The sequence below is a fragment of the Bipolaris maydis genome (genome assembly GCF_028858645.1).
Source record: "Bipolaris maydis strain C4 unplaced genomic scaffold PSV08scaffold_7, whole genome shotgun sequence".
In the NCBI taxonomy this organism is placed as follows: domain Eukaryota; kingdom Fungi; phylum Ascomycota; class Dothideomycetes; order Pleosporales; family Pleosporaceae; genus Bipolaris; species Bipolaris maydis.
The window spans coordinates 1,451,584-1,465,342 of NW_027093863.1; the positions used below are offsets into that span (position 1 = coordinate 1,451,584).

At 54.1% G+C, this 13,759-nt stretch overlaps 3 protein-coding genes across 3 annotated transcripts; 1 reads left to right on the forward strand and 2 right to left on the reverse strand.

Moving 5' to 3' along the window:
* Nucleotides 1-1,562: 1,562 nt before the first annotated feature.
* Nucleotides 1,563-9,304, forward strand: PSV08DRAFT_390960 (uncharacterized protein; the record flags this gene model as incomplete). The annotated part of the gene is made up of 3 exons (XM_066093512.1): nt 1,563-1,853; nt 1,999-2,856; nt 2,913-9,304. 3 exons carry the CDS (start codon nt 1,563-1,565, stop codon nt 9,231-9,233), a joined length of 7,470 nt encoding a protein of 2,489 aa, XP_065949146.1. The 3' UTR covers nt 9,234-9,304.
* Nucleotides 9,305-9,826: 522 nt separating this feature from the next.
* PSV08DRAFT_409961 (casein kinase II, regulatory subunit) lies at nt 9,827-11,559 on the reverse strand. The gene is made up of 3 exons (XM_014226927.2): nt 11,355-11,559; nt 10,736-10,981; nt 9,827-10,668 (listed from the first exon to the last, which is right to left on the reverse strand). Exons 1-3 carry the CDS (start codon nt 11,409-11,411, stop codon nt 10,204-10,206), a joined length of 768 nt encoding a protein of 255 aa, XP_014082402.1. The 5' UTR covers nt 11,412-11,559; the 3' UTR covers nt 9,827-10,203.
* Nucleotides 11,560-11,933: 374 nt separating this feature from the next.
* On the reverse strand, nt 11,934-13,343 carry PSV08DRAFT_300596 (uncharacterized protein). Its single transcript, XM_014226926.1, has 3 exons — nt 13,217-13,343; nt 12,806-13,160; nt 11,934-12,757 (listed from the first exon to the last, which is right to left on the reverse strand). Exons 1-3 carry the CDS (start codon nt 13,278-13,280, stop codon nt 12,031-12,033), a joined length of 1,146 nt encoding a protein of 381 aa, XP_014082401.1. The 5' UTR covers nt 13,281-13,343; the 3' UTR covers nt 11,934-12,030.
* Nucleotides 13,344-13,759: the final 416 nt, after the last annotated feature.

The window sequence follows — 13,759 nt, forward strand, 5'->3', positions numbered from 1 at the left end:
TTTTTTCTTCTTGTTCTGCGTTTGTGGCTGCGAGTAAGCTGGAAAGCTGGTAGCTCGTAAGAGGTAGCTCTAGAAGGCTGACACACGGCTGTCATGCATGCACGTAGGGCTACCAAACCAATCTAAAAATGCTCTACTGTTCCCCCAGCGCATTGGGCTTGACCGTGATTGCCGGCTAGGCCGCGAGCAGAAGGGATCAGAAGGCTGAGGAACGATGGTGTGGAGCTGGTGACGAAGGCAGGCGGCCGTGTAGGGTGCAGTAGCCGCCCCACCAAACGGAGCCAAGAAGTCGCCCTGCTGGGCCGACGGAGCGAGGGACGGGAGGACATTGCTCTACATGTGCAGCGTCGAGCCGGCAGTGCGTTGTCGACGTACATGGTACAGCTGGTGTAGAGTGGCGGTAACACGGGGCCAGCCATGGCAGCCAGACGGGCGCGCGGCATGCACGTGTGGCAGGCGTGCAGCTTCTGCCGCGGTCGGCGAAGGATGCTGGCGGGGTGGTTGGATGGGGGGCGGGTGTGCTAGACTGTGTTCAGCGGACTGGCGGTGTAGCGCAACAGAGGGGACGGAAGCTTGCCAGCATCACCCAATACCCACATCGCCCTCCGCAATTGGCCCACACGGCCAGCATGGCGGCGAGTCGTGCTCGACACTGCTCACTCCAAACACACGCACGCATACGCACACGCGCACGCAGAGTCTTGCTCCCCCATGGCCGCTTTCCCTTCACCAGCCGAATAACTTGGCCTCTGCCGCCCGCATCGCGCATCGCATCGCGCGCATCACTCTTTCCCTGCATCCGCCCAAACTAACCCACTCACTTTTCTCGTGATACTGCCTGGCCCCCTCAATCCCCCCCGGGCCCCTCTTATACACACATACTACATACAAACACTCGCACGCACCCACACGCACACAGATCCGACCCCTCATTTTTGGATTTTTCCGCCTGCTGGCCCGGGCGCGCGCGTGTGTGTGTGTGACGAGGTGGATGAAACGCTCCGCAACCTCCAACAGGCTTGGTGCGCCCAGCCGAGGGGAGGCCATTCGACGCCGATAGCGATTGGCGTTTGCGGAAACACATCCTACACCACCCACCACACAGTCCTTGTGACCACTGGCGACGCCTGTTCCCCTGCTTTTTTGCCTCTGCCGCGCTACATCTCTGCCCGCCCGTCGCGTACCGTTTGGTCTGTTTGTGCTCGCCGCCTGTGCTCTGCGCCGGTCTGCATAGCCATCTTCGCCTTGTTGAGGCCCGGCCTGTGTTTACATCCAGGCTTAGGGCGGGATTGCCGTGGCTACCACTGTTCCCTACTTGCGACTACTACATACTATTTCCAAATACCACTATTAGCACTACTGAAGCTGGGCGCAGCGAGCCCCTGCAGCAGCATAATCACCAGCAGAGTCACGCTGCATCCTGCCTGTCTCCGCTTCCTCCACAGCAACACTCGCCGCTCTCGCCCTCGCCCTCCTGCCGCTCGCCTCTTGCGGTCTCGCACAAGCTCTCATGTGCTTACCTCCGCCGTGCTCCTCCCACTTGCGCCTCTCATACTCGCATAATGTCTCCTATCAGCTCTCGTCGCGCCGTCGCCGTCGCGCCACCCGCAAAACAAAAGACCCTGCCGCTTTCGAGGATTGGATCGGCTGAACATTTTTGGGGCGGGAAGAGCGAAATCTTGGAAGTAGAAAATGCTTGGCCCACAAGCACCTACAGCGCTGGGGACATGACATCATGCCAGTCTGGAAATGACCGTCGCATGGGCGAATTGATAGACGATTTGGAGTTTGCGCTCGATAGACGGCACACCCGCGACTCTGGCGATAGAAAATCAAGACGCAGCGATCTCTCGGTATGGCGAAATTGCTTTGTTTGGTCCTTTTATCCACATGTTTTTGGTCCCAAATCACTACCATATCACAACCTCCTCCAACCTTGCTGACCGAATCCTCACGTTCCTCGCTCCATTGCGCCTCATTCTCTAACTTTTATTTTAGTGGCCCGACCTTGCGACCCTGTTGTCTGACCTTCTATCCTCCGCTCCTGCGTCCGCGCCAGAACCATGGAACCAACTACCGCCGATCTCTCAACCCCCACCACCTTCGTACAACGAATCTGTTGCAGACCTACCTCCAGACTACACCTCTACCGATGCGCTGGCCATTGCGCAAATACCTGAATACTCCCCCTTCTCTTCCCTCGACGCTTTACTATGCCTCACCGCTTCCGCACGTCCGCGCACAAGCAAGAAGCGCCTACCTGGCTCTTCCGCCTTCCGCCTAGACGTGAAATCACCGCACATAGATATTGATTTTGGGCACTGCGATACTGGCATCAGGTCACATGCAAAGAAGAGTAAGAAGACTACAGCGAAGAAACCCGCGGCCGCTCCCGTTGACGACGGCAAAAAGGACGAGGAACCTGCCGGAGGCGACAACGGCGGTGATCCACCTGCGGACGGTGGGGCTGCTGGTGGAGACGGTGGAGATGGAGGTGATGGAGACAAGGGCAAGAAGAAATCGAAGAAGCAGAGAGAGGAAGAGGAGAGACTGAAGAAGGAAGAAGAAGAGGAACGCCTCAAGAAGGAGGAGGAGGAACGCCTCAAGAAGGAGGAAGAGGAACGCCTGCTGAAGGAGGAAGAGGAGCGTCTGGCAAGGGAGGCCGAAGAGGAGGCCGAGCGCAAGAAGAAGGAGGAGGAGGATGCAGCCGCAGCTGCAGCTGCTGCCACCGCAACAACCATTTCGGTGACAAAAGCGGCAGCTGACTTAAGCTGGGCGAACCCGAGCCAGAACACGGATGACTGGGCCTCGTTCGGTGCTGCCGCCGGCAAGAAGAAGAAGGTCAAAAAGGGGAAGGTTCGCGTTGTCCCGGCTCCTTTAATTATATGTCGCGTGGCGCTAACTCACGATAGACTGCCGAGGCCGCACCCCCGCCTCCTCCTGAACCACCAGCAGGGCCACCGACAACATTCGACGACATCAACCTTGACGAAGGAAGCGCACCGAAAATTGACATGAATAATAGTGATACTAGTGCAACAAAATCTGGATTCGGACTTCCTGGACTAAGCAGTTGGGCTTCTGGTTGGGGCTCATCAAACAAATCATCTGGCTGGGGCGGACTTATTGACAGTGGAAAGAACTCCAGCGCAGACTCTGAAAGCCCTTGGGGATCCTTGGACAAGAAGAAGAAAAAGGATTCAAGCGGATTCGACTTCGACTTTGGTGGTCTCAAAGCTTCCCCTCCCGCCGAAGAGAAACCCGCCGAGGACGATGGCTGGGGCATTGACTCAGGCGCGAAGTCTAAGAAAAAGACCAAGAAAGGGATCTTGATCGATGAGACCGTGCCTGAGGAGCCAGCTCCAGAACCTGTCAAGGAGGATGATCCATGGGGTGGTGGGTGGGATGGAGCTGCTGCCGGAGTGAAGAAGAAAAAAGGTAAGAAGGGAGCAAAGGATGAGCTGCCACCGCCCCCTCCCCCAGAGCCAGAACCAGAGCCTGCTCCAGCTGAACCTGAGCCGGAGCCTCCGAAGCCAGAAGTGCCTGCTGTTGATCCATATGCCGGCCTCAGCAAGTCTCAGGCGAAAAAGCTTAAGATCAAGCTCGAGAAAGAGGCTAAAGAGGCTAAGCTGAAGGAGGAGGAGGAAGCAGCTCAGCGGCTCAAGGAAGAGGAAGAGGCCGCTGAGCTTCAGCGCCAACAAGAAGAAGAGGAAGCAGAGCAGAGACGGATAGAAGAGGAAGAGGCCGAGTTGAAGAGGATGGAAGAGGAAGCTGCAGCCGCCGCAGAGGCCGAGAAGAAGAAGAAGGATGAAGAGTCCTGGGGTGATTGGGGGGCTGCAGCAGCACCGACCACAAAGAAGAAGAAGAAGGGCAAGAAAGGAGCAGAGGAAGAGCTCCCGCCGCCTCCACCTCCGCCTCCTGAGCCCGAACTTGCGGAACCTCCACCTGCAGACGCGAAGCCTGCCGATGGCTGGGATGATTGGGGTTCAGCAGCGCCTGTAGTCAAAAAGACCAAGAAAAGTAAGAAGGGTGCTGCTGTCATCATCGAAGAGCCTCCTCCAGCCGAACCTGAGCCTATCCCAGAACCCGAGCCAGCTCCGCCACTAGAAGAAGAGAAAAGTTCTGATTGGGGCCTGAGCTCGATATGGGGTGGATCAAAGAAGAAGAAGAAGAGCAGCAAATCAGTCGAATTAGAACCACTTCCAGAACCTGAGCCAGTTGAAGAAGCACCACCTATCCAGGAACCTGAAGACGTCGAGGAACCCGAGGATAATGAGGATGACTGGGGTGCGCCATCTTGGAGTAAGAGAAAGAAGAAAGACCCCAAGAAGGATGTCCCGGTCGAGGTACTTGAGGACACTACGACACCTGTCCAAAAACCCGACGAAGAGGATCCCTGGGGAAGCGCTGCATTCAACATTGGCAAGAAGACCAAGAAGGGTAAAAAGGGCCTTGTACCGCCAAATGTGCCAACACCCCCGGGAGAGTTCGAGCCTGAGCTTCCGCCGCTTAAAGAGATCGAAGCGCCTCCACCCGCTGAGGAAGAAGATATCTGGGGAGGTCTTACCACTACCACTTCCAAGAAGAAGAAGAAAAAGGGCGAGGTCGTGGAGGTTGCCCCGACCGATACCTTTGAGGATCTCATCTCGCTCGACGATCCACCGCCTGCCGAAGAACCTGTAGTGGAAGAGGCACCGGTGGAAGAGAAGAAGAAGAGCAAGAAGGACAAGGAAAGCAAGTCCAGCAGCATGTGGGGCTCTCTGGGTGCCTCAACTAAGCCGCCTAAGAAGGAAACTACTCTCGAAAGACGAGCTCGCGAAAAGCGTGAAAAGAAGGAACGCGAGGAGCAGGAACGATTAGAGAGGGAGGCGGCTGAGAAAGAGGAGGAAGAACGTCTTGCACGAGAAGCCGAGGAAGCGGACGAAGAAGCAGCTCGAATCGCGGCAGAAGAGGAAGAAGCAGAGGCTGCACGTATCGCGGCAGAAGAGGCAGAGGCAGAAGCTGCACGCATTGCAGCCGAAGAAGCTGAGGCAGAAGCGGCTAGAATTGCGGCAGAGGAGGCCGAGGCAGCTCGAATTGCAGCAGAGGCCGAGGCAGCACGTATAGCGGCAGAGGAAGAGGAGAAGAGGAGAAGGAAGAAGCAAGAGGAGGAATCTACAGGATCGAAGATTGCTGGGTGGGGCGCTAGTATCTGGGGATCCTCGAAGAAGAAGGAGAGCACAAAAGAGCGAAGGGCTCGGGAGAAGAAAGAGGAGCAAGAGCGCCTAGAGAAAGAAGCTGCCGAGCAAGCAGAGAGGGAACGCCTTGAACGTGAGGAACAAGAACGTCTTGAGGCTGAAGAAGCCGCGCGTGTTGCTGCTGCCGAGGAGGAGGCGCGACTGGAACGCGAAGCTGCTGAGGCGGCTGAGAAGGCTCAAAGGGAGGCCGAGGAAGCTGCAGCCAGGGCCAGAGAGGAAGCAGAGCAAAACTCTGGTTGGGGTCTATTCGGACTAACCAAGAAGAAAGAGACTACCAAACAGAGGCGCGAGCGCGAGGCTAGAGAAAAGGCAGCACTTGAAGAACAAGAAAGACTGGAGAAGGAAGCGAGAGAAGCTGCTGAAGCTGCCGAAGCTGCCGAGAAAGCCCGACTGGAAGCAGAGGAAGCTGAAGCTGAAGCTGCTCGCCTTGCTGCTGAGCAAGAAGCTGTTCCTGAACCCGAGCCCGTGGTTATTTCTTCCAAGGAAAAGAAGAAGAAAAAGAAGAGAGGTGTTGTCGAGGAAGCTCCTCCACCACCTCCACCACCTCCGCCGCCGCCCCCTGAAGAACCCGCAGAGCCTGCAAACGACGATGAGTTATTTGATCTCGTTAAAGATGCTGACCCGAACGAACTTTTGGCTGAGCTTGAGAAGCCTACAAGAAGGGAACAAAAGGCAGCAGCAGGTGGCTGGGGCAGCGCTTGGGGTATCTCCCTTCGCAGAAGCGTGATCGATCCTATCACGGATATGCCTGTAAAACCCGAGCCGGAACCCGAACCAGAGCCTGAGCCTGAGCCTGAACCTGAACCTGAACCTGAGCCGATTGTGGAAGAACCGGAACCTGAGCCGGAACCCGAGCCTCTGATCGTTGAAGAGGCACCTCCAAAGAAGCTGTCCAAGGAAGAACGAAAGCTGCTGAAAAAGTCCAAGAAAAGTCGACATGCTGTGCCGGAGCCAGAACCGGTCCCAGAGCCTATACCTGAAGAACCAGAGCCGGAGCCTGAGCCTGAACCTGAGCCTGAACCTCCAGCAATCGAGGTTATTGAGGTGCCTCCAAAGAAGCTGTCCAAAGAAGAGAGAAAGCTTCTTAAGAAGTCCAAACGGTCAAAGATGGAGGAAGCCCCTGTGGTCATCCCTGAACCCGAACCTGAGCCTATCGAAGTACTTGAGGAAAGGGAGCCCGCACCAGGTGCATTCCCTGACGATGAAGGAGACTTCATGGAATTTGTTGATGCGCCACCACCTCCAGAGCCTGAGGAACCCGAGCCTGAGCCTGAACCTGAGCCCGAACCCGAACCTGTACATGTACCTCTTGTCCTGCAGGAGCTCAAGAAGCTTAAGAAGTCTAAGAAGGGCAGTAAATCGAGAGGGTGGTCCATAGACGAAACTCCTCCACCTCCTCCACCGCCACCAGTTCTGGAAGAACCAGAACCAGAACCAGAACCGGAGCCGGAGCCGGAGCCAATTGTTGAAGAAGAACCGGAACCTGAACCCGAGCCTGAGCCTGAGCCTGAGCCTGGACCTGTTGTTGTGGTTTCTGAAAGAAAACACAAAAAATCCAAGAAGAGCAGCAGGACTAAGGCACCGCCACCTCCGCCAGAACCAGAACCAGAACCAGAACCAGAACCAGAACCTGAGCCTGAACTGGAACCTGAACCAGAGCCAGAGCCAGAGCCAGAGCCAGAACCTGAAATTGAAGAGGTGCCCGAGGAGCCAGAGATAATCGACCATGAAGACGCCGCTTCAGCAGATGAAGATGGTGCGCCTGCCAAACTCCCCACTCCTCCTCCCGAGCCATTACCTGAACCCAAGGCAAATTCTCCAAAGAAGGAGCGCAACAGAGTCCGCAGTGGAACTACCTCTGGTGGTTGGGGTGGTATGTTCGGAGCTTCCAAATCAAAGAACAAGACAAGATCTGGTGGTGAGGATGGTGCCACCAGGCCTGAAGTGACACGTACAAAATCACATCGGCGAACATCAGAATCCAGAGACAACGATATCAAATCACGATCCTCAGGATCTGACAAGGCGCATGCAGCCAGGCCAACAGTGTCACGTTCCAAGACGACCCGGGTTTCTACAGGCCTCGGTGGCATGTTTGGCGTTGCGCCGCCCCCACCATCACGCTCCAAGTCACATCGCACCTCAGGCATGAAAACATCGTCGCGCCGACCTTCTGTCGACCAGGACGCCGCCATGATGTCACCACCACAGACCGATACTGATGCGAAGATGTCTTCCAAGGCAGCTCGGCTTATGGGCGAGAAGGGTTCGTCCCGCAGAGCCAGTAATAGGGATTCCAGAGACAAGGGCAGAAGTCGAGGTAAGCCGCTCCCCGCTAATCACATTACATCTCTCATTGGCTGGCCTGGGCATACGCAAGCACACAAAGCTAATTGCCTGATTGCTGTTCTAGACCCATATCCTTTGGACGATGAGAACGAAGTTGATGATGAATCCCCTCCCCCGGCTTCCCGACCTGAGTATCCACGTCGCAAATCTAAGCGCGATTCGGCACAACCACTCGAACCCATGAGTGCATCGCCTAGCGCAGACGACCCTATCGTTGTTGACCCAATGGAGGCGGACCCTGTACCAGTCGAGGCTGAGCGGCCCCGTCGTGAACGGGACCGTGAGCGGGACCGTGAGCGACCTCGTCGCGCGCGAGGCAACTCAGATGCTATCAATACACTTGCTGGTGTCGCGGGCACTGCTGCTGCTGTGAAAGGCTTCAAGGGTATGTTTGGACTCGGGCGCAAGAAGGCAGTGGCGCCTGAAGAGGCACCTCGCGAACGCCGCCGCACCGCCTACGAGACCGAGGACGAGCGTAGGCATCGCAAGCGATCCACAACACGCGGCGCAGTTACTGATGATGAAGCCAAACGACTGCGACACGAGCGGCGCAGTTTGCGCAATCCGCGCGCCCAGGATCCTGAAGAAGTCATGATGTCTGGTGCTAATGGCGGCGGCAACGGTAGCGCCGATTACGATGCCGAACGAGAGGCAAGACGAGCTGAGCGTAGGGCGAAACGTGACGCAGAGAAAGAATCTCGTCGTGCCGAACTCGAAGAAGCAGAGGCTAAGGCTGAGCGGCGCCGTGAGCGCGAGCGTGAAAACGAGCGTGCGACGCTTGCAGAGAAGAAGGCTCGGCAAATGGCCGAGTTGGAACGTCGCAACAAGGAAGCAGAGGAACAACTGCGTCGCATAGCGGAAAAGGAAGAACGGCGAAAGGCACGAGGTGACCGTAAGCTGACTGATGAGCGGGATCGTGAGAAGCGTTCATCACGTCGCAAAGACAAGACCCGCGAAGAAGAGCGCCCAAAGGCCGAACGCCGGCGGACATACATAGACGAGGACGAAGAACGTCGCCGCCGTCACGAAGAACGCCGTGCTGCCAGGCGTCACTCCGAATACCCAGTACAAGCTAGTGGGGAGCCCATCACCGACTACTTTGACGAGCGCAACGGCGTCGCCAACCGTTCCAAGCACCGCGGTTCTCGTCAGGCACGCGAAGAAGAAAACATGCCATACATGAACAACAAGAGCGGTGACAAAACATCGTCATGGGTCGAATCTCTATCCAACGAGCCACCATTACCTCCCCCCATCTCCGAGACGGTACTAGACCCGGCGCCCGGCGCCAACGACGATGACGACGATGAAGAAACGCAATCTCAAGACGAAGACATTCGCCTGCGCATCGCAGGCCGCCGCGGACCCAAGCGCGACAAGGAGCGTGCCGAGCGCCGCAAAGCTGAAGAAAAGGAGCGCGAACGCGACCGCACGTACAAGCACAGCCGCCGCGCAAGCAACTACGAGACTATGAAGCCCATGGATGACGAACGTGATCGCAAGAGGAATGCTAGACGCACTAGCTATGCACCTGCATACGAAGAGCCGCCTGTTAGGACATGGGATGGTAGACCCGCGGTAGAGGGCGGGGCACCAGCGCCGGTTGTCAAGAGGGGAAGCTGGTTCAAGAAGATTGCCGGTTTCTAAAGAAGCAAAATATGTGGAGAATTGGAGTCAAGCAGGGGATTTTTTTTGTTTCTGCATGCTTTTGTCTTTTCTTTTTTCTTCTCCAAAGGGGATTCGCTTTGCTTTTCTCCCTTCTTCACCTTCTTCTTCCTACTTTTTTTTCGGCCTTTCCACCAACTTTTTTTTTCAATTTCTTGCAAAGAAACGTGTACATGCCATGAAATGTCGGTTACGTTTTTATTGTTTTTTTTGGTCTGTTTTCCTACTTGGATTACCAGATGGGAGGATTTCGGAAGTGTATGCGATGACAATGCATTGCGTAGGCGTTTTTTTAAATTGGTTTGATCGATTTTTTTTTTCTCTCTTCATTCTTTTTCTTGATACTACGAACATTTTTTTGTCTTAATAGTTTATTACTGTACTTTTTCGGTTCTTCTCTATCTCCCTCTCTCTTTAATGGATTACAATATATATATATATATATATATATATATTCTACTCGTATTTGGCTCTTTTGTCGACTTTGTATCAACGTTCGCTTGGATATGGGTGGTGGTATGTAGGTATACAAAGGTCTGGACGGGGCTGGTCCCAAGCTTTGATCATGAAAGAATGGAAGAGAGAGATATTGATATTCAATTATCCTTCTCTGCTATAGCAAATCACGTCCGTTACTTAACCCAAATCATCGCCCCCATCATGGTACTCATGTGTGTATGTGCTTGGATTCTTCTGCTTCAGAAAAACGGTAGAATTTGAATTACTTTGATCGTTTCGGGTTGTTGGTATCTCAGATACCCATTGTTAACCCAGCCATGACGCCCTTATCGCCGAATCCATGCTAGCCTTGGGCATTGCATATGCTCCAAACCCTTTTCGTAGCCCTTCTCCATGATGAGCAACTCGTAGATCCATGCTCTATCGTGTATCGCTGTGTTCGGTCTGTACCGTCTTGTGTGAAGGAAAAAGAAGGCCGTTACAGGCCCATTTGTCACAGCTGTGCAGCAGCCCCTTGAACACCTTCCTGAAGCTCCATGTCGTCGTCGTCATCATCGTCTTCCAACTCCTCGTCCTCTTCCTCGAATCCAGTTTCCATCTTCAGCGCCTTCAGCCTGTCCTTCATTTCTTCCTTTTTGTCTGATTGCCACCGTGCCAGCGCTGCTGCGGAATGCACCTTGAAGCCGAAGACGCGGGGCTCGTATCGTCGCTGTGTTTTGGGGGGAAGCATCGCGGGGTAGACTTGGAACAAGATGTTGTGGAACGAGGTGCCAAAGTATGCGCCATCGATAATGGCATGGCGCGAGGATTTTGGATTGTAGAGGTCTTCGCAGCGGGCGCAGTACAGCTTTACAGGTGAGGCGTTGGGCACGTCCGATTGACCCATGGGAAGGAGGGGTTGTGATTCGCACATTACGCGCGGGCATTTGCCAAAGTCGGACTTTTTGAACTTTTCAAGCTATTGTAATTCGTGAGCATAGGTGTTGAGCCGGAGCATGGCATGTGTCCGCAGACAAGACACATACCATCTTTGCCAGACCTCTAGTCGTGACAATGTACCTCGCGTGCACTAGACCGTACAAATGCCGCGCCGATTTCTCAATCTGTTCCCGCATATCATCGTCGCAGTCGAAGTCGAAGACGTCGGTTACAAGGTCCAGTGCATATTGGTAGTATTGGACCTCGGTATTCAGACCCGTGAGGTTGAAGCGGTCGGTAAGATATTCTTCGTCAATTTCGCAAAAGTACTCGTTTCCTCGTGAGGATATGAACTAAACAAGTGTTAGCTCTGGTTTGAACACATCTGTATGCCTCTACATCTCTACGGTGCCTCCAATAGTCCAGCCACCAGCGAGACCTAAGGAGCATGAGCGGATCCCAGTCCACCGCGAAAAAGTCGTTGTTGAAGTCGTCAATAGGGTGAAGGCACTGGTATGCTGCAAGGTAGCCCTTGAAGGCGCAAGGGTTGCTGGTGTATGATCAGACGTGACCTTACAGTGAAGGACAAGCGAATGAGCCATACCATGCAAGCAGCACCTTTTTGGGCCACCCATACATGTACAGGATAGTCATGTCTGGCGGTATATAACCATGCTACACAAGCAATACGGGAGCCGAAAGTAGAGGAGGTGTCCATGTACCTACCCAATCTCGCCAATAGCTTGTATAGTCGCTGTCCGTCTCGCTGTTGAAGTCGTCCATGGTGCGCTTGCTGTCGGGGGGTTGCCTAAAGGGGAGTGACGAGTGCTGGTGATTGTTGTTTGTAGGGTGCGACCACCAACGGGTTGGGGCAGTGCGATCGGGCGCGAACACGAACACGGGTCGGGACGCGGTGACGAGTGAATTGCGCGCCGACCTAGTGGGATGGGAGTTGCATGTGCATCCCACTCTGAATCTTTGTTTCTCCGCTCCGGTCGCGCTAGTAGTCGACTCGACTCGACCCCTAAGCGACCCCGGACTCGCCCCACCCTGCTCGAAGCCGCGGCAACGGCGTGCGATCCCTCCCTTGTTTAGACGTACAGTACTCGTCTGAACGTTGTGCACAAGCTGGGAAGTTTATAATTAAATCAAGTCTAATCTAAAGACATGGATTGCTCATTCTCTCCCTCTCTGTCTCTAAACCATACTAAGACCGCTTGGTGTATGCTCAGATGACCCAACGCCTGAGTAATAGCCAGTACGGTTAGCTTCGTTCACCACAAGTTTGACAACGAGCACGCAAGTCATAGGGGTAGAGTTTTGAAGTTGACGAAATTTGAAGAAAGCTAAGAGCAACACCGTTTCATGTCATCCATCAGCTGCACTCGTGTGCGGTCTCTAATCAGTCCCACTTGAGGTTATCAATTGCTCTCCGGATATGTTGCGCCCCTAAAGCCTCACAGCCTTCTGAAACATGGCACTCTTTTCTTCCACCATGTAACTGTATCATCTCATCAACCCAAGAGTGTCGGTCATTGTGCCACTCCTCTTGTCTCATTTCGCTCTTCTTCACTAGGTCTAGCAGTGGCCGTGGATTGCTTCCTTTTCCGTATACTTCTGTCTTGAGCGCAGTCTTGACTAGACGCCGCCAGTCCTTGGGTTCGAGTTCAATATTGAAGCCCATTGGACAGTCTGAGGTTCCAGTATGTAGGTGAGACAAAGCAGGGTTATTGTCACCAATCCGATATGCTTTTTTCTGACCTGCTTCTTCAAGGCGAACAGCTTCGCGATCGACTTCTAATAGCACACTGTTGAAGCGTTGGACTATTGCTTTCATCAGAGAAACGATGGATTGGACATTCTGTATCGCGCTGAAGGAGTCCTTGGGACACTGTGGACAGTTGATTATGTTGGCCAATGCAGACATGGCATTTCTTAAGGGTATGACTACTTGGGGAAAGTCAAAGGTTGTGATAGCTTGTAGCTCCGTAAGTACCATCCACGTTGTTGTAATGCAGGTACATGGCCTTGCAATCTGTTGGTCTGATAGGGGGTCATTAATGTTGTTCGTCAACGTGTCAGGTTGTAGCTCCCACAATGATGGGTCAATTGCCGGCTCCAAATAAGACCTGGGCTTCTTTAGTGTGTTGGTGTGTCCTTGGACATAGGGCACATACGTGAAGTTAGGCCCAGGTAATATTCCCAACTGTTCAGGGAAAGTGAAGTCGAATTGCCCTGGTGTCAAAGCTTCATGTCCTGATGACTCGTTTGAGGAGTATGTATCTTGGAGGAGCGGTGGGGAGATTAAGCCATCAAAATCAGAACAGTTTTGCATCTCAGAAAAACTATTCAAAACAGCAGTATTTTCATCGCGCCCTTGGACGAACGTAGCAGATTCGCCTGCCTCGCCTTCTCTCCTCCTCTTCCTGGGTCTGCCCATCTGTTTCTGAGGCGAGTAAACGCAACCTATCTGTTCTCTTGTGCAACGAAGACATTTTGGCGTGTCACCAGAGCATCTCAGCTTTCGTGTCCCTGGGTGTTGTTGAGATGCGTAAGGCTAATGTGGGAGCCTAGCTTGAGGTACTCACTGCACTCATCGCAAGCTGCGTGTAGCTTTTCCGCTGCTCGCACCGACCCTTGACCTGGTGGCATGATGCGACCTCACGGAGGGTTACTCGGAGACAAATGACGGCTTCCCCAAAAGGAGACTGGCTCAGTGCCGTCGTGTACTGGAGTTCTGAGTCTTAGCGGCTACATGCCAAGGCAAAACAAGGTAAGCTTTCATGATGTGGAGACGCAATACTTCCATGCACTCTCACGTGCAGATGGCTGCAACGGGCGCAGGAAGACATGCGCCCCACTTAATGACGGCATGTAGATTGCATGCTGTCTATCTGCACGACGAGCGTTGTGTAGCGCTCATGTGTCCATGAAGGAAGGGGATACTAAGAAAGCGAGGCAAGTCCGGCGACGCAACTAAAGGGCTGCTCATCAACCATGATCATGCGGGGACAAGAGGCCTTGAGGTCTCTGGCGGAGCTAGGTTGTGGAGTCGAACTGCTTGTGGGTATCCGCGGCCGTGGAGGACGTGGGCAGTGCATTTGGATTCAGGGGCACGCGGTGAAGTGGGA